Raw genomic sequence first — 25,749 nt, 5'->3', positions numbered from 1 at the left:
CTACTTCAGACCTGATGATGCACACTAGACAAAAAGTCAACGGATCACCAAAGTTATTATAATTGTTATGGTTTCAAAATAAGTACAAATTAATGCAAAGTCTTAAGATTCCCTGGATGAAGAATAAATAAAAAAAATAATAAAATCACTCACAGCAGTTGATTTGCAAACGATGACACAAAAACCTTTAATTTAAATAGGAGGAAAAGATAATCACATAAAAAAACTGTACATAACATTGAACATCGACTTAAAGTTCTTAAATAAAAGACCCCCCTGCCAAAACAACTAAAACAATAACAAAGTGGGATGGTGTATGATACATTTTGTGCAAAAGAAGTATTAATTGATTTTTCCCAAACTGCACATTTCAATGTGAAGAATGCCTCTCTCCACTCAGCTCTCCCCTTTGATGGGTAAACACAAGAGTCCCTCCCCTAAACCTCAACATGGTGTATTAAATGTAAAAGAACCCAAAATCCAATAATAATAAAATAGATTTATATTTTAAATATATATTTATATACGAAACATGCTGTACATAATTTCAGAGATTAAGAAATCCCTTTTTATTGACCCCCAGGTCTGTCCGTTAACTTGTGCTTTCCATACTCCCAGCAAAAAAAAAAAAATACTGCGTTGCTCTGGATACAAGATGAATGGGCAGAAAAGAAAAACAGAAAACAGTACTGATCAAAAAGTCTGTTTTTCCTGAGTCGAGGGAGTTACTAACCTGTTTTGAGATGGATACTAACGCACTTTTGACCTGTCGCAGCTTCTTCACAGCCGAGACCGACAGAAATATCACGGCTGCTAAAAAGATTTTTAAAAAAGGAGAAAAAAAAGCTTTATACTTTGTGTGCCTTATTCATAATTTTGTAAGGACCTGGAAGTGAGAGTGTGTGTGTGTGTGTGTGTGTGTGTGTGTGTGGGGTGGGGTGGGGGGGGGGGGTTGAACTGCAGTCAAAGTGATTCAACAAAATGTGGCTTTAACAGGATGCAGAACATATTTCAACCCAGAGAGAAAAAAAATGCTGTAAAGGGGGCCGTGTTTTGTAACGTCGGTGTGACCTGGTACTCGACCTGGCTCATTACCGAGACACTTATTCTTTTATCCCCCTTTCGAGGTTCTTCCTTTCGAACAAAAAGTCTTCCTGCAGAAAAAGTCAATTTCTTTCCCATTATAGACCCTGAGAACGCTGGCCTCCTTTCAAGTTTCCGAAAGGGGAATACCATTTCTAAGATATAATTTGGTGAGAAAAATAGCATACGAGGCAAGTCTTCTGTCAACACTTGCTGTTATCACAAGGTTATTTCAGAATCATTCAACCACTGCAGACAAAGACACATTTGGGGCCACATTTGGTTGGACTGCCAGCTTCTTTTTGCGTGATCTACTTCAAACCTCAGTGTTTTAATTTGCTTCTCACAGTGGTGGAACAAAGAGAGTGCAGGAGTGGGAAAGAAACCAACTTAAAGTGCCTTCTCAGGAATACTTCCAGTTATATTAAAGACTTAAAAAAAAAAAACAGCCATTGGTGAGATGATACAAATGTGATGACACCAAACAAATTGAGGGAGGGGTGGGGGTACAGTTGACAGAAGGCAGATTTTCAATTCGTTACATCATCACACCATATTGACAAACCCTGTTAAAGATATCTGTAAGACAATATTAATCAAATAAATATTCCACCTTTGCTTTCAGTATTTATTCAACTTTGTTTATTTCCAACTAAAACGCTGGATTTGACTGTAGAAACAGCAGTAGTAGTGGGTATATTAGTAGTAGCAGGAGATGCAGAAGCAGTAGTATAGTAACGGGAGGGGCCATACTGCAGGCAAAGAAAACAGAGCTCCCCACACAAAGCAGCCTGGGTCCCTTTATTTGAGAAAGTCATGAGCTGAGTGGATCTGATCAATCAGAGAGGGTGTCATTGATCGGTCATCCAAAGAAAACAAACTTGGTGCACCTATTCTTCAAGTAAAAAAAAAAAAAAAAAAGACATTCCACCCAAACAAAAAGGCCAGTTTGTAGGTCTGTGATCAACACAATTTTCACAGATTGGAATCACCCTCCGCTTGATCCTGATCAATGGACACCAGCTCTGTCTGAAGTCAACCCACATCACTGTGTTGCTAGTCAGATTCAGGACTTGTTTCCAGGCCTGAATAGACTGTAAACTAGCAGTTAAAGCACCACATGTTGGCTGGGATGGAAGGGCATTTGTTTCCCCCTGAAACTTGCTTCAAGACAGAACTGTTGAGTGTTGATGTTGTCAGGCACCTCTGTAGGAAAAAGGCCAGAGGACAAAGATGACATTTTGGTGGGGTGTTTTTTTTCTTGTTGAATATGTATAATGTGCAGGGAGAGAGTAGAAGGGGAGGCTCCTGAAATTGGTCAATATACTGTTAAGTACTGTTTTACGCGCAACTGTAGGTCCGGTGAGGATGGTAAAATGGGGAAAAAACAAAACAAGGCTTATCATGGTTTCCATATATCCTTCACCTGCACATACAGCAACATACTGTAGGAGCTCTTTTTTTTTTTATTGGTTACGCAACTAAAAACTGCTGCTGCAGATGCCAAAGTCTTACGCAATCCCCTATTCTCCAGTATAGAAAAATAATAAATCCTCAAGCAAAATATCCCTTATAATTGCACTGGCCTTTCTGGCCTTTCTGGCCTGTCACTACTGTTACAACCAAAAGGTTGTCCATAGAGACACCAAGTGCCTTTGTCAGAAAACAAAGACGAGTATATCATCCCAAGTCATGATGAAAGCTGACTTTGGAAAAACCAGGTTGGCTGAAATCATTTCATGATCTGACGTGCATCAGTTCAGCATGCTATCAGATGTTTAACTCCTTTGGCTAAGAAGGAGAGGGGTGATGTGTAAATAACCAAATCCGTCCAGTATTGCAGTGGGCCGTAAGAGGTTAAGGTTGATGGAATGAGTCCAGAAGGTGGAATGAGTCTGGTCTGGGCGGGCCAGGCCCGGTCCAGATTCGACCGCGGTGTGCTTTCACTGCAGAGCATGTCACTCGGGGTCTCCCAGTGCAGACTCAGCGCAGGTGCTCAAGTAAAGGCAGCTCTGTGGATTCCTCTCGGGGGATGGGGGGGTCCCCTGCAGTCAGCAGAGTGGGATCCATCGTCTGAGTGGCTCCCAGAGGATCTTGTATCAGAATGGCCTCTTGTAGGGGTGCAGGAATAGGCTGTAAAATATTGAAAGAAAAAAAGTTCAGCCAAGAAAATCAAAGAAAACTATGGGCTGAACAACTAAAGTTGCATATGAGTGAACACTAAAAGACCAGCAGCCTACTCACCTGTGTGCGTATGGTCTGTACTGTTATTCCTTCCCCCTCCACTGCAGCTGTTCCGTTAAAGCCCTTCCTGCCTGAAAAACTCCACTTGCCAAAGTGGCTCTCATAGTGTAGTCCACCGCTCTGGCCGAGGCCAGCCCGCTGGCCTGCTCTGTGCCCCGAGTTCTCCAGGAGGCTCGCTGGGCAGAAGCGCTCTGGGCCTTGCAGAGGAGGAGGAGCCACAGAGCTGCTAAAGGAAAGCTGGGAGCTGGACAGCTGCTGGCACAGGAGCCCCTGGATTGAGGATGTCCGCTGAAGGGTTGTGAGCAGTCCTGCCTCCATCCTGCCCTCTGATTGGCTAAGCAGAGCTAATGGGAGAGGTTGGGGGTGGTGAGGCCAGCTCTGGGTTGGACCTACAGGGTTGTCTGTACCTGAAATGCCAGGAAAAAACATTTAATTTAGGTCATTTTTACTTAATTAAAAAGGTCTAAATTAAATTACTCAGCTTGCATTCCTTGCAAAAGGCAAGGCAAGAACTGCTCCTAATACATTTACACCTTCTGTCTGGCCAGCTGAACGTTTTGACCAGAAGCAAGCATTGTTGAATGTATGAACGACATCAGGGTAAAACAACAGAAGAACAGAACAGTTTAACTATTTTAGCAATCTATAATATATACAATATTGGTTTATACAGGTTTCACCAAATAAAAAATGTAAGACTTTTTAAGACCATTATGGACGAAATTTAAGACCTTTATCACGACATCAGAAAAAACAAAGTCAGACATCAGAGTTCAGAGACATTGTATGAAACAATTCCCCAATTTCCTCATTGGCATTAAATGACTGGTGTCTAGATTGGCTGCAATATAAGTTGCATGTTGGTCTCATTTGTAGTCGTAATACAGCAAATTATATTTGGACTAACGACGGAAAGAACTACAAAACCCCAGAATAAAAAACACATTATAAAGCGCTGCAGAAGCATTAGAGGTAGCGTTACATGGATGTAGGAAAATTAAGGCCTAAAATTTTTACTTTTTTTTTTTACTTTTTAAGGCCCCACGGAAACCCTGTTATAACAAAATCAGTGCTTGGTTTCAGGTCTTACCCATGAAGGGCTGGACAGTGGTGATGTGCGGCTGGGGAAGGCTGGAGGCGGGTGTACTCTGGGTGGTGTGAACGGCTGGGTTGGTGGAGATGGAGGTGGAGCCGCCTCCACAGTCGGAGTCCTCAATGTTTCCTCCGCTGTTGCAGCCAGCACCACAACCTTTCTGTAACCTGCAGAGGGACGTACATTAGATTTACGATGTTCACACTAGCATCACTGTCCCCGAAAGACTTGTGTCACATGAAGTTCAAACCACGTACCTGTCCCAGCTACTGATGAGCCAGGTGTAAATATTGTGTGGGCTGATAGGGCCTCCCCACACTGACCGGAGCTGGCTGTGCCCCCCGGCGTATGAGGTGGTGAGGGGGGACACGTAGATGGGGTAGCCGATCGGCTGGTCGCATGAGGAGTTAATCATATTTCTCAGGGCCTGTTTGGCGTTTTGAATGCTACCACGCTCTGGGTTACGGTTGCGCAGGAAAACCAGCTCCTGCTGTTGGCCCGCCCACAGCCCACGCACACACTCTCTGTTCACCTGTAGGGGTGCAGCAGAAGGAGGTCAATGGAGTGCAGGGGAGGACAGGCTGAATATAAACAACACAGCCCTTATCTGGTTCAGGGCGGGAAAAGCATCCTGTACATAAAGCAACTGAATTTCATAGAAAAATAGGACTAAATTACCAACAAACCCATACAGCAATAGTTAATTAAACAAGCCAGAGATAACAAGACACCAAGTAATAAAGAGTAAGAGCTGTAACCTTGATGACTCTGAAGCTGAGGAACCTCTTGTTAAGCATGATGATCTTGTACTCGTCGCTGCCGTCATCCATGATGTGGCGCAGTGCCAGCAGTGAAGGCATGTTTGCTAGAATGGCGCTGCGCCACACGGGGTCACCCTCGTGAGATATCAACATCTTCTCCTCATTGGCAGTGATGGCGTCATACAGAACCATAGGATCCTCATACTCATCTGGAGATGTGAAGTGGTCCTGAGGAAACGTAGAATACAGGGTTGGTCTCAGTTCAGGGATTAAAAACTGTCATTCTAACCTCAGGGCTAGTTTTCTTCTTCTTCCTCTACCTGATGTAACTTGAGGGACATCCGCACTCCTGGTGCCACAACTCGGTTCAGCAGGTCCATATCTGCAAACACCCATTCATCCCTGGGAGACGTGATGCGAAAGTCTCCCTTGAAGAGTGCATGGAGGCCATAGAGAAACGGCTCCAAACTGTCAAACAGATAAACAACAACAACAACAACAACAGTTGCATATTGGGTAGTGACAGGTGGTAATAACCACAGTGAGAAACAGGGTAGTATGCCTTACCTTGCAGACATGCTGTGGGAGGCGGTGCCCAGAGCTCGTCTTCCCAGGATACACAGCCCAAAACAGAGGCTGACAAGTGGAGAATCTCTTTCACAAGTCACCGGCTACAACACAATAGAGAAGTTGGACAAATGGTAAAATAGTGTACTTTTCACAGTGACATTTTGTTCACAAATACTACTCCGGTTGTACCAGGATTACGTTTTAAATATGTATTCTGATCATAAGTTAAAATTGTTGGATTCTATTGTGAATGAGAGTCTAACCGTTTGACGCCTGCTGTTGCAATACTGAATCCAGTCTAGGTAAACCATGCAGAATGAGGAGGGGGTAATGCCAGAGGCCCTGTGGTCGTAGTCCTCATCGATGTTCAGGTTGAAGGTGGGGTCACTGTCTACGTAGTTAGGCCCGAGACAAGGCCGTAGAGCCTCCTGAATTGTCTCATTAGTCAGCCACTCCTCCATCTTAGAAGACCGACTCACATAGTAGATGATGCTCTGATGAAGGGAACAAACACATCAAGGTTAGAGGTTTCAATTTCAGTTATCATTTCAGTACAAGGCTTGGATGTAAAGTGTGTGCACATTTTACATTGCTATTGGATCTTCAAAATAAAAAACTTATTATTCAGTCCTACTGTGATTGGTCATGAACTGGTCCCTGGTCTGAACTCAATCAGGCCTTCAGTATATGCAAAAGCAATGTGAACAGGAACTTATTTAACAAAAATGATATTAAACAGACATTTCTAAACGAAGTGTAGACATAAGTAATCTTATAAAATACAGTCTTGAATCTCCAGCAGCTAAAAAAAGAGGCATGCAACCATGTCAAGTGTTTGCAAGAAGCAAGATATAACAGGGTTTCACCAAGTCAAATTTAAGACTTTTTAAGAATGGTCTTAAAAAGTGAATGAATGAATTCAATTTAAAACCTATATCACAACATCAAAAACAAAGTCAGATGTCAGAGTCCGGAAACACTGTCTGAAACAATTCTCCGATTTCGTCATTGGCATTATAGGACTGGTGTCTAGATTGGTTGCATGTTGGTCTCGTTTGTAGTCGTAATACAGCAAACTATATTTGGACTAACAACAGAAACAACTACAAAACCACAGAATAAAAAAAAAAAAAAAAAAAAAGACAATCCAAAGAGCTGTGGAACATTTCAATGAGAGATAGAGGTAGCGTTACATTGACGTAGGAAAATTAAAAAAGGAACACGCCAACTTATTGGGACTTTAGCTTATTCACTGTATCCCCCAGAGTTAGATAAGTCCATACATACCCTTCTCATCTCCATGCGTGTCGTAACTCTGTCTGACGCACCCACCGCTAGCCTAGCTTAGCCCAGATCCTGGAGGTAACCGGCTCCATCTAGCCTACTGCTCCCAATAAGTGACAAAATAACGCCAACAATTCTCTATTTACATGTTGTGATTTGTATAGTCACAGCATGTACAAATAGCAAGGTCACATGAGACACAGACATCTTCTAACCATATATATACTGGGAACTATATTCTCAGAAGGCGAAGCACTGCTACTTCTGCTACTTGGGCGGAGTGATTTGCTCGCAGCAACTTAAACTCCAGGCGAACTCTCTGCTCCTCACCACGGAGCGTCTTGTGTGCTGCGAGCAAATGCAAATCACAACATGTAAATAGGAAAATGTTGGTGTTATTTTGTCACTTATTGGGAGCAGTAGGCTAGATGGAGCCGGTTACCTCCAGCATCTGTGCTAAGCTAGGCTAGCGGTGGGTGCGTCAGACAGAGTTACGACACGCACGGAGATTAGAAGGGTATGTATGGACTTATCTAACCAATAAGTTGGCGTGTTCCTTTAAGACCTGTTTAAAATTTAAGATTTATGACCATGAACACAATACTTCAGCAAATCTAAGACTTTTTAAGGACTAAAATTTAGATTTTGGAATTGTAGAGACTTTTTTTGAAACCCTGTATAAGAAAACTAAGCAAAAAGAAGAACTCTCTTGATCAATGGCTTACCTTGACATAGTATGTGATGAGGATCTTACGAAGGTCGAATACTTGCAACATGGAGGCTGCATTGTTGTCACTGATGCTGTAGCCCTCTAGTACGTATTTGGTGGCGGCCACCTCCCAGGCGAGCCAGCGCTGTCCAAAGGCAGCATTGAATGACAACATGTGGGGAAGGTGACCAGGTTCACAGCAGCAGCAGCCCTCATCCTCTTCTACCCCCTCTGTGATGGCCTCAACCTCCCTCTGTTGGCAGTAGGTACCTGGACAGATGTGACGCAGATAAGCTGCATAAGCAAAGAGCTATATACTTGTAAAGTATCAATCTCTGCAACATTCGGCAAAGTACATTTACATTTAAAATGAATTAAAATAATTTTCCATTATTTGACTGGACTAAATACAAGGCTACAAGAATAAACATCCACTGTGCCTGCATAAACATCAAGATAACTATTTTAAAAATAACTAAGATTTTTTAATTTTAGATTATAAAGCCATGCTTTATCGTCAAGTGACGTCTTAAGAGAGTGATGCACAACATCAACACCACATCTATCTTTCTTGAACAACCTTAAAATACCCACAGCCATGAAGCTGATCTTTTCTTTAGAAGAATAAACATTTACTTTAAAAAGGCACAAAAAGTAAATTATTAAATAACTAGAATTACCGCCTTGCAGTTGTATGCCTCTGCCAACCAGTCAAGTTGCAGTTTAGATTCATGTCTGTCCAGACTCATATAATAATAATAATAATAATAATAATAATAATAATAATAATAATAATAATGTGGTGAAGACTTAAGAATATAATTGGCGAAACATGGATGCTTCACACACATCTTCAACCCAGCAGCAAAGAAGATCTATACAATCACCACAGTTTCAAGGTGGGCACCCAATTCAATATCCGACCAAATGTAAAAATATGATCACAATCAAGTTATGAATGATGGCCAGAAAAGCATTTTTGCAGAACATCATGATGTCACAGTGAAGTTGACCTTTAACATATAAAATTCCATCACTTCATCTTTGTATCCTATTAGACATTTGTGTGAAATTTTACAATGAGTGTAAAAAACATTCCCTCAAGGCGTTCCTAAGACATCGTGTTCATGGATGGACCGACGGACATCCCGAAAACATAATGCCTCAGGCCGTTGCTATCGCTGGTGCCAAGGCATACATATAAAATACAGGGTTGTTATGTCTGATAGCTATATTTTTCATGGTGCACAGTAGCTTGACCTTGTCAGCTGCCACTTTTTACATGAGTACTATTGACTGACCTACTGTGCAACAGCCTGATCTCTATAAATAAATGCTATTGTGTGAGAACTCGAGAGGTGTTCAAAACAGCAGGTGAACAACTCTAACTGAGCTCATTCTACAAGCTACAAACATTGTGAGCCCCCATCGTCCCTTGCTGCTGACCTCTGAACTCGAGACCCCTCAGCTGGAAGGTGACCAGGCCGTTGCCGATCTCGATGATGTGCACCAGAGCGTTGAGGTAGTCGGAGGCGAGGATGAAGCAGTCGCCTGTGGTGTAGTTGCCCCAGCGGCCGAGCAGCAGGTCTCCACACAGGCTGTGCTGCAGAGAGCGCGTCAGGTGCTCGTAGAAAATAGAGTTCAGATTGTTGTCATCGGCACCTTTGAGGGCAGAAAAAAAGACCATCACCATAACAACAGAACAAAAATAAATATGCGTTAAAAAGAGATCATTTGATTGTGAGAAGAGTGTTATGACATACCTGGGTTGCGGTCTAACTGAGTGGCAAGTCTGGTGTTGGAATGATCGACGCGCTTGGTGCTGCAAACACGACAAACTAGCATTAGAACTGAATGAAAACACTTTATATATTTGGACTTTATGACATGTGATTTCTCCTTTGTATAGATTCTTTTTTTCAAGAAACATACTTGTAGTCTCTCTCCCAGAATTTTACAGGTCTGGTGTACGAGGTGACAAACACGGCACTGCCCAGGACAGGATTGAGAGGGGTGGAAAAGATGGCAGAAAAGATGGCCTGAACAAAAAGCACAGCAGAGTCTGAAGTAACATGAGTTAAGGATATCTCCGTTTTAGACTGTATTATACAGTAAAGTGGACACTACATAATTATTGACATAAAAATCAAAGAAACTGAAGGATACGGGGCACAGCAAAGGGTTGAGCGAAGGCGTGGAAGGCTGAGCCCCAGGTGATCTGCCAGGGGGCAATGTAAGTCAACACAAAGCGCAGCTTGTACAGCAGATCCCACATCTAAGAATTCAAAAGGACAAAAACATTAAAAAAAACACACTGACAACTCTATTCACAACAAAGACACACTATGTGTTTTTCAACCAGGGAGGGCAGTGCAATTTTGCTTCTCAGCTGGGTGTTACTCGTTAACATTAAGCTGTTGCACAATAAACTGCTACTAGAGTAGAATAAAATAAAATAATTGTATTGTTTGTGATCAAAATTCTGAGTTGACAGGGTGTGTGCATCCTGACCTTGCTGAAGAGAATTGACATGAAGTAGTAGTCGATTAGGAAGGTCTCTGAGAAGTGTGGATAGTCAAAGTGGAAGAAGAGTGTGGTGAAGCACAGCGTGACGTACTGCTGCGACGGGGCACAGAAGGACGTACGCAGCAACTTCATGCCTGCTACTGAAATGAAGAGAGCTCGGCTGCTGGGGGTGGGGTGTCGAGGAAAAGACAGAGAGACAGAAGAAAATGAGTGACACATATTGACATAACAGCTAAAACCATAATGTAAAGATTGACAAGAGATCTTCAAGTGGCTACATGTACTACAGTTCAACTGAACATGTATTCACCAGTACATTGACTAATATACAGACTGGTCTAAAAGTTGAAGAGGGAATAAAAAGGAGAAGAATATATTTTATGTATCTCATGCTACTGAGCACAACCTGCAGGAAGCAATACACCTGGGGGTGGTTCAGTGGGTCTATTCATTTTATGTTCTACGGTTCCAACACACACAGCTAATGGCACATATCCCCGGGGAACGGAGTTGGAAAACAGTATAATGTATGGATGTGAAATAGTTTGGAGACACAATGATGCAAGGCTTACTAGATGTCCAGCTCTTTATGGTTCTGGCCCACAGTTCGAGCTTCTGTTGTTAGGGAGTTAAGCACCACAGCCGGATAGATGAAATATTTCTCCACACACTGAAGCCATGCATACAGCTTCTCAAACCACATCAACTGAGCAGCATCTGGGGCAAACAGAAAGAAAAATGATCTTACGCACTTGTTGAGGAGATCCACAGTCCAAACACTAGCTTTTCCCCTCATGTTCCCCCTAAAGCTTTTCACAGCTGTCAAATAAATCCGACTGAAAAATGTTTTACAAGATGTTTATACAATGGGTAGTATGGTGTACTATTTCTGACAGCCCTAGTACTTCAAATACTGGAAATAGATCAACATATGATGCCTGGAAGGAAGATGTACAGGAGAAGGCAGGCTGCTTCATCATGTATGCAGTGTGAAGTTATTTTACACTGACAAAAACGCCTTGAGATGAAATAAATCTAATCTCTATAGTAGTTCTTTTAGTTTTAATTCAGCTACTTAAGTACTATCGATGTTGTTGAGTAGTCTGTCAGTGATATTGGAAATATGCAGCTGTGTAATTGTTGTTTAAATAAACTAATTATTTGGTGCTGTTGCAATCACTTCAACAACAAATCTTACTGTTTTTTTTTATTTACTCCACGCAACTATTTCCAGTGGGGATACTTATAATGTTGTTCATATAGTAGGTTTTCTTCTTATACGTTTAAGATACTTCCCCATACTGCTTTCTGTGTATGTGAATGTGATAAAAGAGCAATCAGACACTCACCTCGGACCTCAAACTGACTGTACTCTCTGGAGCGGAGCACAGGGTGAGCCAGGCAGAACCATGGCAGCTGCTTGCGGAGCTGAGGCAGGAGATAGTGTGTAATGAAACCTACAACTCCGGCCAGGATGTACAACACTAAGCTAAGAGCAGGCTGTGGATCAAGAGCAAAAAAAGAGGAACATTAGCAGGAAAATTCACACAGACAAGGAAATGTTTTCACTAAAATGATAAATATGTTGTAAGATTAGGATCGTAAACCCTGCTCCAACTAACTTGAAGAGCGATGAAAACGGTGCTGGCACTGATGGCGAAGGTAATCACAGCCATGAGGGGACACATGACGAGGTCTGAATGAAGAATCTCTTTCTACAAAGACACAGTCAGAAGGCACAAGAATGTAAAAAAAGACTGACACTTTGAAATCAAAAGTGAAACCGTCCCATTGCAGTCTGTGCAGGCAATTGAGCGGCGATCTTTACCACAGAGTTATGCAGCTTCTCAGGAAGAGGGTCCTTGATCTCCACAGGGGGTTCTTCTGGTGTCCTGTTCTCCAACTCTGGGAATAATTTAGACCGGACCAGTGACCTGATGTAAGAGGTAAAAACATACAAGAAGGAATCGTGAGAAATGTAACAAAAAGCGTGTAACAGGTGTAACGTCAAAGTTTACACAGGCTGCGTAGTGAAAGCAGCTTGTCAACAGGCACACTTTTGTGCGTAGCTCCTAGCGCTCAGAGCCCATTATATAATCCGTGTAGATACATGCGTAAAATGACCGAAAAACTCAGTTGACACCCCCTGCTGTGTAGACAAGCCATGAGACACTACTTCAAAATTAAGGGGCTAAATTTATTAAAACAAAAACTGGTTTGACACTAAGAAAATGCATTCCATGTTTGAGCTTATAGCTCCTTCAGGTGTGCTCATTGACTCGCCACGGCTACATGTAATTGTTAAAATTGTTAACTGGTAATCTATCATGGATGTAAAAACAAAAACTTAAATGATATCTAAGGCCATTATTGACAATGTAAAACAAAATACTGACCACAGGATGGTGGGGTCGCTGCTTTGGCGACTGAGGTGGTAGGATAAGGCCAGGAGTAGGCCACAAAACACAGAGAACAGTACTGGCACATGGGCATCCCCCCACGGTGCCTAATGAAAACAAATAAACAAAACAATATCAAATTTAGGACTCTCCGCATCAATTCCTACTCTGATCAGAATCTCTGAAACTGAAAAAGTGTGTCTCTGTTCCACATACATTGATAGCACCGAGGCAAAATCCATACAGCAGAGCAGCCACCAACACACTGCGTATGAGGCTGAACAGAGATGAGAGGGGGCTGGTAGTAGCTGAGGAAAGAGACAGAGGGAAGATAAGGAAGAACCTAAACACAAATGTTCAGTTTCTAAACCAATAGTCTTAAGATGCTGTAACATTTCTCTAATTTCCTGACAAGGTATTACACCATCATCCTGTCTATATAAACATGTTCTTACCAGTTCCACCAAAAATGTGCATGTCGATCTGCTCCAGCAGACACATCACAAAAGTGTTGACCTGAGGTAGCAACCCAAACAGGAAAATGACCGGGAAACACAAGGCAAACACTGTTGGGCAAAAAAGAAAATAATGTTAAAAAGCCATGAAAATCAAATAAAGCACACACACACAAAACAACTGAATCTATTAACTTGAAACTTGAACAAAATTCTGTCGGGTTTAAAACTTTGTGGAAAGTTTTAGCAGTGGTATAATGAACATGTATAGTATGGCTATTCTCTAAATTACCAGTCTAATTATAAATATTGACAATGCCAATGTAATAACAATCTTAGTGGGAGTAGTGACCTGGACACCTAGTAAAATAGTGATGTAAAGAGTTGTGTATAAAAACTAACCAATGAGCATATCCCTGATAAAGAGCAGGAAATGTGCAGAGAAGAAGGTGACACCATAGAGAGAGAAGGGTTGCAGGCTGCCAGAGCGTCCAGATAGGTCGAAGATCCAGATCATCACACAGCACAAGCAGAAGTAGACCGGCCGACTGTACACAATGATCCAGTTATGGCCCTGTTAAATAACAAAAAAAAAGGCGAGCCACGATTACACTATAATAACAAGGTGACATTTCTTGTTTTCGTTTGTGCTTTAAATACATTTTAGCATATAAAAAGGTGTAACCAGTACTCACGTGCATGGGAGAAGCTGCATCTGGTTGCACACTCTGAAAAAAAGAGGCAGGGAATTTAAGCTTCATTGGTTTCACATACGGTTTGCATAATAAAACAAACAGAAGCCACACTGACAGATGGAGACAACACACACACAGGATAATTTAATGCATACATTATATTGTATACAGCTGGGTAGACGCTATACTGATTAAGCCAGATTTTTAACTCTGAATCGCTTAAAAAGATTGGAGCAGCATTTTACATCTTCTGTAGTCTTGAGGGAGGCTGTGCTGTGATACAAATAAAACTCAACTTCACGGCAAAAGAGACATACCACATTGACTTCTGTCATCTTCACAGCCATCAATGGGTCAATTTTTTGTAATCAAAAAATTACATGAACAAACACTGCCTTTTTTTTTTGCAATGTTTTTGGGGATGAAGCCATCTTGTTATAAAAATAAAAACTTTGTTGTCATTGTGTTTACTTCAGTATATATATATATAAAAATAAGATATGAGATCCATTTTGTTAATAAAATCCACAGATAAGGTACCCAACTCAAGCAGTAAGGTACCTTCAGTAAAGAATACTGGCAGCTAGCAATGACTAGGCAGAACTGGAAAACCCAGATGTCCCTGAAAAAGCCCTGGAGCAGCAGTAGGAACCCCAGGAAGGCCACCAGACTGGCCAGCACCACAGCAAACACGTTCTCTCCCACACGGCGGTTCCTGGCAACACAATGCAAAGAAATCGATATTTTGACAACTTATTAAAAATGTTTTGACCCCACTACGATTACTTTGATACTTTGATTACCTTGAAATGATAACTACTGGACATGCAACACGTTACATGATTAAAATGAGCTATGCATCGTCTTGGAGAACAAGGGACCAAACAGAATATTGTCTTTCCTCTACTCCAACAGTCTGGCGTACCTGTCCAATAAGGCCAGAAGAGCCAGTCGATCATATCGAACCCTCAGCCACTTTCCGGGCAGAACCCAAAAACGATAGTACTGTTTGGGTTTGGCTTTCTCCTCAATCATCAGCGTGTTTTCCTGGGACTCTTGTAGAGACTCATGATCCAGATCAAACTAGAGATGAGGCGACACATTATTATTTACATGACATTCTACCTGAAATCATCTGCCACAACAAACATCAAAGACTGCTAACCTCAGGCATTTCCAAAGGCACCCTGCGCACCTGCATGCCCTGTAGAACTACAGGTCTCGGCTGGAGCATGGACAGGACTGGGGCCCCTTCCTGGACCTCAGTGGAGGTGAAGCTTGAGGACTGGGACTGCCTTTCCCTTTCCCTTTCCCGTTCCCTTTCCCTTTCCCTGCAAGCATGGAATATTATGGCATTAATTGTAGCTTTTAGTCATGACGTTTTTAAAGCAAATTAACTCTCATAGTCTTGAAAAAAGGGAAACCTGGTAATAAAAACTTTAGAACTTACTGAACTGGATCCTCATAACCACCTCCACCAGGTCCAAATGTGTAGGACCTCTTTACTCCTGTTACACAAAAGACAGAAAACTGAAATGACAACAAGAAATATTCCGGACACATTTGTAGAAATAACAGCTGATACATTTGTATGTTCCCCCCACTTTTTGAACTTTATTTAATAACATAAACTCAACACATAACAGAACAACCTACAAACATAGGGGGAAGAGGCAAACTTGATGGAAATAGAAAAGAAGTGGTTTCCACCTGTGTCCAGTCATTAATCTAAGCTCACGGTTTCCTTTATATTTAAAAAGGACAGACATGAGAGCGGTATTATTCTTCTCATTTAACTCAACATGAAACCGAATAAGCCCATTTCCCAAAATGTTGAACTGCTCCCTAAATTCCACTGACTCACCACTCTCATCGTAGAAATAGTGCACTGCCCCCTCTGATGTGTCGTCAAAGGTGGAGGCCTCGTGGATGCCACTGCGGGGCAGTAGGAGTGAGGAGGCAAACTGTAAGGCTGAGGGAAGTGTGCGGGTCCGCGAATGAGAGGAGGTCCGAGCCCGCTGGAGGTCCTGAAGGCTACAGGAACAAAACATGTGTTGAATAACTAACGTCTAACATTAGCCTTACATTTTTATTTCTATCAGTCCTGCTGAGGCTGGCATGTACCCTCAATTTGTATTTTATCATTCACTACTCCAAAACTTGCTTAGAATATACATTTTATGGCAAATCTCCAGGAATATTTCCACACAGTCGCAAATTTAATTAGAATGACTAATTCTTACATCCATCAACTGTAAACTTACTGACTTGTTTTGACTACTACAGACTTGGTAGAGATTGGGGCAAATAAAGGCACAGTTAAGGCAAAGCACCAACTATAACGCTCAATGGTGTTTTTTTGCCCCAAACTGCTCCTTCCAGGCAGCGCTGCGACCGCTGCCTCCAAGGCACCTAACCCTAACCTTAACCCTAACCCTAACCATAACAAGTGCCTAATCCTAGTGCCTGGAAGGAGCCGTTGGGGGCAAAAAACACCGATAAACAACTATAACCCTCTCTCAGGTCTGCTAAATCGACTAACCTGGGAGGGGATCCCATGGTGGAAGGGGGCGGTGTAGGGTTGCTCCCAGCATTGTGTCTCCTGCGGATGGCCTGGGTCCTCTTAACACTGCTGACGGAGTCGTGTTTGTCCCCATCCTCTGAAGCCAAGGCTAGAAAAGGGTTATCAGTTACATCAATGCAATGGTTTACATTACAGTGTCAATACACAATACAAGGAATCTAACAATAGCCCATTATTGGATTTTACTTTTGCCATTGTAACTTTTGCATTTAGAAGGTAGTTATGCAAAGCAGACATTACCAAACAAGTATCCTCAATGACTCATTGATGAGACATTGTGCAATTGTATGTATTAACTGAATAAAGCTTAAATATTAATAAAACTCTGATTCCTCTACATTCATCCAGGCATGGCAACCCCCACTGAGTCCATGTTCATGGTAAACAATATTGCTTAATGACACATTAAAGTGCTCATATTATGCTCAGACATCCCACTTCTGTACCATCTTTGTTGGGAGTCGCACATGCGCAGTAAGTACTGCTGGATGAGGGAGTGCCATGCTAGCAGCTAGGCGAGCATTATAACGTGTGTTACAAAGTGACACACGTTTGTCACGGAAGTAAAGGCAGGACTATAATAGAGCTGTTTGGAGCAGTTTGTGAACAGTGTTTTCTCTGGAAGATGGTAAGTCCCTTTGGGGTGGACTTTGGGCTTTTTTACTTTGTAAACCTATAACAGGCACAAAAAAGATATATAACACAATAAAGGAAAGGAAAAAAGCACTTATGTATATGAGCACTTTAATGTTGATGGTCATCTGTAGCATAACAGAATAAGCTACATCAGTGATTTCCTCAAGTAATTAGAGGTTAAAGTACATTATTTCAACATGCACAAAAAGATTACTTTAAGCTAAAAAGTAACGTAAGTTAGATGATAGCTGGCTATATTAGCCGCCTTGAGTCACGACTGACGGGACTCAGGATGGTTAGCTGACTCTGGCTGTCTCGTAGCATATTTAGAGATTGAATATATGAGAGGGATAGACTTGAAAAAGAGTCTGCACACTGATCTGAGCCCTCAGTTTGTGTTTCCTTTCCTGAAGCTGTGGAAGTGAACAGTGTGTGGATTCTACTTTATTCAGTGTTCAGCTAACGTCAGCTAGCCACCTGTCTGCAAATATGAGGCTGATATTTTGTCAACACCATCAGTGCAGATTAATTAGTAAACAGACTTTCAGTTTCTGCCCTGTCTGTCTGTGCTAAAGTGATAATTAAAGTGGATGCACTGTTGAAGTATCTGGTACTTACAGTCCCCAGGTAGCTGTATCAGATTTATTAGATATATTTTATGTATTCATACATATAGATATGGAAGAAAAATTAAGTTTCCTGTAAATTCCTTTATCTACTGTATCTTGGAAAAGTCCTTTTGACTGTACTATGGTCAAGGCTGAAGTCAAGGGGGGATAATGTCTTTGTAATCTGAGGCTGGATACTGTAAAACAATGCTTCATTATATTTTATAATCTTTTTTGTCCTCAGTTTCTATCGCAGCTTTTCCAATGATCTTATTTACTCACTTGTATCGGTTATATTTCCTCAACTGTCAGAAAAGCACTTAGAATACACCTTTAAAAGTCAAGATATGTTAAGTTTGGTATTATTATTGCAAGTGTTACAACAGCATACAGGGCAAAGTCTGTTTGTTCCACAACAAACAAATGTTTGTCTTGTAAAGAAGCAAATAGGTGTTAAATTAGGGCTATTGCTTATTTGAGAAATGGCACTTGTGCCAACTCTTTAAGGACATATGGACACTTAGGATAAGTCATAGTTCATGGAACAACTTCCTTCATGATGCTTTCCTTGGATCACTACAAAGGCAACAGAGCAATGCAAGCTCCTAGTAGAGTCTAGCACAGTGGTAAGGTTTAAGGGGAGGTTCGGGATAAAAAGCAACCTGTACTGTGTTGGGGGCATAGCAACCCCTTAGCTGGTTGTATTTCTCCTGCCTTTAGATCAGTGGTAAGGCCAAGACAAAAGAGAAAAGAACTGTGCTTTTATTTTTTTCACATTAAATGCTCCATTTCAACATACAAAAGCTTACTGAGCAGCACCAGTCTTAAGCAACGCAACACCCTCCGTCTGCCAAAGACAGCCCACCTCTCAAGGTTGTCACCATTTAAACATTTTTGTTTATACAGCGAGGCATTAAAACGGCTTCCAGCCTATAAACTATAAGGCAGTTGGCATCTTGCATTAAATTCACTAGTCCCTACTACTACCACTGTCTCCAAACACATGCATGTTGTGGTGTTAAAGGAAATGTTTGTCTCTGTTGTATTACAACAAATAGCTACAACTAATATTTAAGGCAGACAGCTCCTTTTCAACATCTTAAAATTTGCGTTCCATTTATTTCACAGTTTTGTAAACTTCCAGTATGAGTTACAAATATGGAGGTACTGTAAGCACTGATTTAAGGTAAGTTACTGCAATGTTTACTTTTAAATTTGTGACTCAGATCCACCTTAAAGGGATAGTGACGCTAAATAAGTAAATTTAATTAGAGTCAAGGCAGACCGCAAATTTCATTTGTATATAATTTTATGTGAGCACTGTTAATTTATACCTAAATTTGATCTCTTTCATTGGCACCACTTAATTTGTGTTAAATATTTTTTTACAAATGTATATCTTTCAGTTTAATTTCATGTACTAATTTCATGTTACGTGTTGTGTACATGTTTATCACTAGATATATAAAATCACCACCAACTTAAAGCTGAAGTTGTTATGGTCAACCCTTTTGGGTTTTTTGGTGCAGGGCAAGAGATAAGGGACATACTTTCTTTGGCATTAACTTGTTGTAGACAAAATAAAATATGGTAATATTGTATTATGGAAAATAAATGATTTCCAGTCAACAATATCAGCCAGAATCTTTTTTTCTCAAGATGCCTCACAACTTCACGGCTTCATATTTGGGACTGGATACTTTACTTAATTAGCGTGATACTCCAAAACATATTAAAAAATATCCCAGGATTCTGCCATCTCACGCACCAAAAACTAGGAAGTTATGGAACAAAAACACACAGTATGGACACTTGATTATAAGGTTACCGCCAACTCACCTCCTCCCACAGCTCCTTCTTCAACCAGCTCTTCTGCCCTCCAGCCCATCTGGTTGCCAGTCCAAGAGCCTCCAAGAGAATCCAACCGATGATGATGAGTTCCGGGAAAGCCTTCAGTATGTATGGTGCGGGCTTCCAGATCAGATTTAGAGATGGTGAGAGTGCGAGGTGCAGGGGTGGAGGTGGAGGGCATTGTAAGCAGTGTAGAAGGCAAAGCCGCTGTGTTGCTCTGGCCTCCACCTGCCCCATCCATACTTAGCACTCTTGCATGAGTCTTAGCACTAGCAGTGCTAGAAGAGCGCTGAGCAGCACGAGAATGTGAGGGGCCAGCAGTTTCAGGTAAATCCCCTTCCCTTGGAGTGGGCAGTTGAGCAGCAGGGGGAAGCGGGGATGTAATACCAGTGTTAGCGAGGTCCGGGGAATAGCAGGAGGTAGAGGAACTTGAGTCATCATCGTCGTCATCATCATCATCTGAGCTGTATCTGCGCTGAGAGCCCAGGCTAGAACCAGCGCTCATGTCACTGCCATCGTCCTCGTCGCTGGAATCCTCAAACAAACTTTCACTGTAAGCCTTGGCACCCAGTCGGCTGCGCACAGGGATGTAATCTCTGTGCTGTCTATGATTGTGGTGACGCCTGTAAGAGCCACAGTCAAAACTACTGCTTCCTGCTCCAGCTCGCCTTCGTGGAGCTTTCCTTCGGCCTGGCCTGTGTCCTACACTACTGCCACTGGCCCGCAGCAGCTTTAAGTCTTTAGGGCGCACAACCTGCTGGGCTTGCAGCGCATGCTGGTCAGAGAGTAAAAAGGGGGTAGAGGATATGGGCAAAGCAGGCTCAGAACACACAAGACCCAGGGCCAGCCCTGAGGGCACTGAATTGGCCTGCCGAGGTGGGGGTAGAGGAGGAACCGGGACATTTCTGTCTAAATCGCAAACCTCTGAGTGGCCACTACTTGAAGGGGAAGAGTTCTGGAGAGGACGGGGCTGTGCAATATCACAGGGTACGGGGGACAAATCCTCTCCTTCAACAAGTGTCCTGTCTAGGCCTTGGCTGAGGGAGAATTCTTTGGAAGGGGAGCGCAGTAGCACACTGTCTGACAGGTTGTCAGTATCACTGCCACCCTGTCCTGCTGGATCCTCTGAGGGCTTGGGGATGTTGGAGCCTATCAGTGATGCTGAGGCAGAAGCCTGTCCATCTGCAGGCCGGGACTGGCTGAATGAAGGACTTTCCAGCTGAGTGGAATCAGTTTTTTCACTGCGGTAACTGCTAACCGTGCTTAGCGTCTCACGGTCTGTGGTGGCTCCACCTGCACTGAAACAGCTGTCCGTAGATCCGGCAGCTAGTGCTACCCCACTGCGGCTGCCTGGGTGCTCAGTCCCAGGTGCAAAAGCCACGGGGTCAAGGCCCAAACCAAGGAGATTTTCACTCAGCTCCTCACTTAAGCTGCTCTTTATAAGGGGGCTAAGGGGAGTGTCCCCCAAGCTCTCAGATTCAGCAGAGGGGCCAAGGGGAGAATAGGCCCCCAACCCATTGTCCTCAGGACTCTGTTGAGAAAGTTGTTCTGGTAACTTCTCCACTTCATGCAACTGTTCTTTCTCGCCTCCATCTTCTTGACTGGAGGGTGAAGGGGGGATAGACAAGCAGTCTCCAGGTTCTCCAAATCCAGCTGTCATTCCAGATACTCCCATGAGACGTGGGAAATCTCCTCCCAGAGCAGCAGCAATGCAGGACTGAACCACACTGGGAGCCCCTGTACAGTAAGACAGACCAAGTTCGAATTGGAAAAGTACAAATAAAGTGTTTAAAAAAAAAAAAAAAAAAAGACAGACCAAGTTCAGATTAAAATGCATCAAAATCAGATTAAAATGCATTTTGGAAGGCTATAACAGTATTATAAATTTGGATGCATGCACTAACATTCATCCTGATGGATAGTAGTAAGAACTATGCCTACAATGGAATGTCTACAGTATTGGTATGCTTATAGCCTGGTCTCCTGAGCTTGCCTCATTTCCATACAGGCAGGATTAGACAGTGTTCAGTGTATGATGCTGGTTTCTGGTCACTGAATAGTTAAAGACTTACTAATGGTGTCCTGGGACCTCTGGCGTAGGATCTCCCGGTGAGCTGACCTAACAATCACATTATTGTTTCCTTGTTCCCGCATTAGCTCTTTCATATCTGAGGTAAAAGGAAAGAGGTCACTGAAAAACATGCATATTCAACACAGGCTAAACTCACAGTGATCTGACGCTTAAATTTAATTGTGGAAGGACAGTGTAAGACTCAAGATTGTACATTATATACCACTGTTTAAAATAAATTCTGGTATGCATTATAAAAACACAGAATTCAGATACTTACCCTTAGTGCCTCCTGTATCCTCCAGCTGGGGCAAGAACTCCTGAACAATAAGGACAATTTGAAAAACAAAAACAGTTAGTGCACTAAAATGGTTAACCCATATTAATATATGTCAACAAGGCCATGACAACATTGGATCTTATGAAAACCTTTGCCCAGCAGACTGGCAGGGGAACTCAACAAAATGTTCTAAATGACTGTTTGAGGTATACTTGATGTAGGAAATGTAGAAATTAAACATTTTCTAACGAGTAGAATTAGAGAAATGATGGAGGGAGAAGAATGGAGACTGCATGCTTTTATAAAATATGGTAATCCTCACCGACACCTGGTTCAATCCAAACAGAGAGTGCTGGGAGCTACAGCGCACCGGGGGTGTTGAGTTGACCTTCCGAAACACAGTCATCTCTACACCAACATGACTATCCCTGTGGAGAAGTTACACATAAAGCAAATTAAAAGGATTAAGCATGTCACAGCATTGTGATTTCATAACGGTTCTCCAAAATTGGTCAGAAAATCTTCTTACCTGTGCTGATTCCCATCATGGGCACCTGAACCTTCATCTCGTTCGTCGGTCTTTGCAGCATCGGCTGTGAGTGAGGCCTGCTTCTTCTCTACAATCTCCCCAAGGTCGAACATAGTATGAAGCCGATAGTTCACCACCTTAATGGCCGTGAAAAAGACTGCCACTACGGCTGAGTACACGCCTGCAACCACCAAGCTAGGAGGAAGAGCCTGAGAGGGAGTGAAAAAGACATTGACAGCAACTCAGACTTAATACAAAAATGAGACAACGCAGTCCACTTCAAGGAGTGAGTGCCAGGAATTATTTGACAATGGCTGGCAAACTGTAAATCCCAGAAAAGACCTCAAACTAAACATAGTGCTATGTACTAATGAAAGCAAATTCCCATTGCTCATTTCAAATAGGAAGCTTATAGACAACTGTACTATAAAATAATGTCTTACCAAAGAAGGTAAAAATGATGTGTTCACTACATTTAGACATTCAAATGTTCTAATGACTATGTATTAATACAATTAAAGGTTATTTTAGATTTTTTAAAACAGGGATCTTATTTATGAAGATGTGTCCATTCCTATTGCACACCACCCAGCAACTATTCAACACAATGGAGTGCACAGGGCAACCACATATGTTCAGGCCAATTTTAAACAAATCCACAGTTCTCCCACATTGTAAAACACTTAACACTGAACTAAGAGGCAAATGTTAAAGTTATTACGCACACTGTCAGTTGTGAATGTACTGTACATAAGATCTTGCAGACTTCACTGTTCACACTTTTTATGAACTCTTCCCTCACTTACTGCTGTTTTACATGCACACCATTTTACAATCACAACGGATGATTAAAATGCACTTTTGATGCATTCCCTTTCATTTTCACTTCTAATGACCGCGGTAAACTGGGGATTTGTTTCGAACCTGTCTGGTTGTCTGCCCACTTGTGTTTCTGAATGTTAACACAGCTCATACAAATAATGGCAACAAAAACAATATCAAATGTGTTGTTTTCTTTTAAATGCCAGCTAATTATGCACATGCTGCAGTATTGGAAAAGGTCTTTAATTCTGAATATGTGTTTAGTCTCTCGTACAGTTTGCATTCTTAGAAAACTAAATATGAGGTAACGCTATGTGTCAACCATGTATTGTGTAAACAATGTTTATAAGGATGTGTGCCTGAGTTTAGCAGTTCCTTCATGTATTTTTGATAAACATGCAATCAACCTGCTGTGAAAACGTGCTTACCATGTACAGTAGAAAGGGGAAGGCCAGGAGAAATATCCAAAGGTAGAGGTGGAAGCAGTTGGAGAACGTGCTCTGATGTGGGTCCACATACCAGCCTCCTGTGAGTGAAGCCCACACACCCTGCCGCAATATCTGAAGAGCTTGGGAACCCATCTCCACCTTCAAGTTCAACCAAAAGCTGAAATGCTTCCTCCGAGGCTGTAGCTCATAAAACTGTGCAGCAGTTCGAGCCACAGTATCTTGTGTCTACGATGGCACTTCCATTGGGGATGGCAGGTTAACCAAGACTGTGTCATTAAGGACAATAGTTCTGTGTCTTGGATATGCACACTTCAGTTGAGGTTAAGAGTCCTTGCATATTCTTGTGCCAGTATGTGCTCTCTCCCTGCACCAACGTCACCACACTCTAGCCTAATCCTTGTTTGGTAATCAAGAAGGTGACTTTTTGGCACATTGGTAACCCACTGAATGTATGAAAAAACATTCATCTGTAAGAAAGATCAAAACTGGTTTGTTTCGTATATGTAGCTACATATTAAACATTGCATTCAGTGGGGAGGGGCGCTGAGCAATAATCCATTCATGAAATTACACTGTAAATCACAAAATAAGTTTAAATGTATTATAAATCTGTCAGCTGTTCAGATGCACATAAATTGTGGAGAAAAGTACCTTAAAAAGGGTCTTTTCTAGTTAGTTTCTAGTTTTATCTTTAGTACTTCCTTAAATTCCACATGATGATTATGAAACTATACAGTTTCCTCTTGATTTACAGCTGATCTTGAATTAATTTAGCATAAGATCACAAGATAAATGAGACTATATTTGTGTTGAGTCAAAATAATTTATCATTCATAACTTCTAACCTAGATCACACAGTAATAATCATTTGACCAGCTACTACGATGAGTTGGAGAATTTTTGAGTGATCACTAAAAGCACAGGTAAGAATGACTTAAACTGACACTGGCACACACTCACGTTACAATGATTAAAATGAGTGTAAAGCTTGTAAATTGATGTACATTACATAGTTGATATACCTATCAGATTTCAGACAGAGCTAACACACACTATTCTCATTTCAAGGCCATTACTGTGCCAGCTAGATCAAGTTTTCTGATTGACATTAGCAAGCTAGCAGACAATTTAGCCTAGCTAACGAATATGCATTTATGATCGGTACAATTCAGCCTGTTTAACCAGCACCGCTTTCAATCACCTCGGTGAATATAAAAACATAATCGATAGCAGCAGTTCACTACTGCAAACTGGCTGACAAACATTAAACATCATTAGACACTACTATTGACGCTAGTTACCGGCTAATGCTAGGCCGCATATACCAGCATTATTTGAACCTGGGAAACGTCTATGTCCTCATCGTTAGCTGGTAACGTTAAACGTACCTCCAGCCTACAACAGCTTAACCGCTGATCGCTAGCTATGTGGATGTTAGTTGCCTGTCATTAGCTAATGTTAGCTTGATAATTGTGCTCACAGTGAAATGTTTTCCACAGTTGGATCCCAGCAGAGCTTACAATTAGCATTAGTTGTCCAGCTTCATATCCTCCTTCCGCATCCAGTCCTTGCAAAATCTCAGAGCTTTCCTTCTCAGGATGCTAGCGAGCAAGGCAATCGCCTGTCCAAAAACTGTTGGCTAACTTATCATTGTTCTCTCAAAGTCCCCCATCTTCTTTGTCTTTAAAGGTTGACAGACATACAGCGGGAGCGGAGGTCCTCTCTCATGATGAACAACAGCTGTTTCTTGGCATAAACGGTGCCTGTGTTAAAATGTTTCAACGAGCTAGCTAACTGGGTAGCTAGCGCTAGCTAACAACTAGTTGACACACACGCACGGACGTACGCATGAACGCACGCACAAAGAGCGATCAAGCGAGGGAGAGAGAGGTTCCCATGGTGCTGATTGGCCGTATAAACTGACGTCATGGGGAGGGTATTTTTCTCTTATATTTCAAAATAATAATAATAATAATAATATTAATAATAATAACTTTTATTTATATAGCGCCTTTCATGAAACCCAAGGACACTTTACAGAATTGCAGTGGCTATATTAAGGGAGGTTGGTGGCTGTGGTAAACAAGTGGTGTTTCAGGA

At 42.0% G+C, this 25,749-nt stretch overlaps 1 protein-coding gene across 4 annotated transcripts; it reads right to left on the bottom strand.

Annotated features, from left to right (window-relative positions):
- Window positions 1-168: 168 nt before the first annotated feature.
- Window positions 169-25,501, bottom strand: LOC116064944 (pecanex-like protein 1). 4 transcript variants are annotated; one of them, XM_031320351.2, is made up of 36 exons: window positions 25,130-25,501; window positions 23,629-24,116; window positions 22,379-22,587; window positions 22,172-22,277; window positions 21,850-21,889; window positions 21,571-21,666; window positions 19,487-21,235; window positions 16,362-16,491; window positions 15,684-15,853; window positions 15,270-15,327; window positions 14,985-15,150; window positions 14,745-14,902; window positions 14,381-14,534; window positions 13,820-13,852; window positions 13,527-13,698; window positions 13,125-13,235; window positions 12,886-12,977; window positions 12,667-12,776; window positions 12,099-12,204; window positions 11,893-11,985; window positions 11,620-11,770; window positions 10,843-10,987; window positions 10,256-10,433; window positions 9,911-10,019; window positions 9,677-9,806; window positions 9,508-9,566; window positions 9,191-9,406; window positions 7,761-8,014; window positions 6,015-6,245; window positions 5,749-5,852; window positions 5,502-5,649; window positions 5,179-5,409; window positions 4,678-4,952; window positions 4,418-4,587; window positions 3,328-3,734; window positions 169-3,216 (listed from the first exon to the last, which is right to left on the bottom strand). In XM_031320351.2, exons 2-36 carry the CDS (start codon window positions 23,779-23,781, stop codon window positions 3,067-3,069), a joined length of 6,864 nt encoding a protein of 2,287 aa, XP_031176211.1. In that variant the 5' UTR covers window positions 23,782-24,116; window positions 25,130-25,501; the 3' UTR covers window positions 169-3,066. The 4 variants fall into 4 exon arrangements, with proteins under 4 accessions (XP_031176211.1, XP_031176210.1, XP_031176212.1 ...); XM_031320350.2 differs by having other exon boundaries at window positions 25,170-25,501; XM_031320352.2 differs by having other exon boundaries at window positions 10,256-10,430; window positions 25,170-25,501.
- Between the last annotated feature and the right edge of the window lie 248 nt (window positions 25,502-25,749).

Source organism: Sander lucioperca, chromosome 13 (assembly GCF_008315115.2).
Source record: "Sander lucioperca isolate FBNREF2018 chromosome 13, SLUC_FBN_1.2, whole genome shotgun sequence".
In the NCBI taxonomy this organism is placed as follows: domain Eukaryota; kingdom Metazoa; phylum Chordata; class Actinopteri; order Perciformes; family Percidae; genus Sander; species Sander lucioperca.
This window is presented reverse-complemented; position numbering and strand designations above follow the sequence as displayed.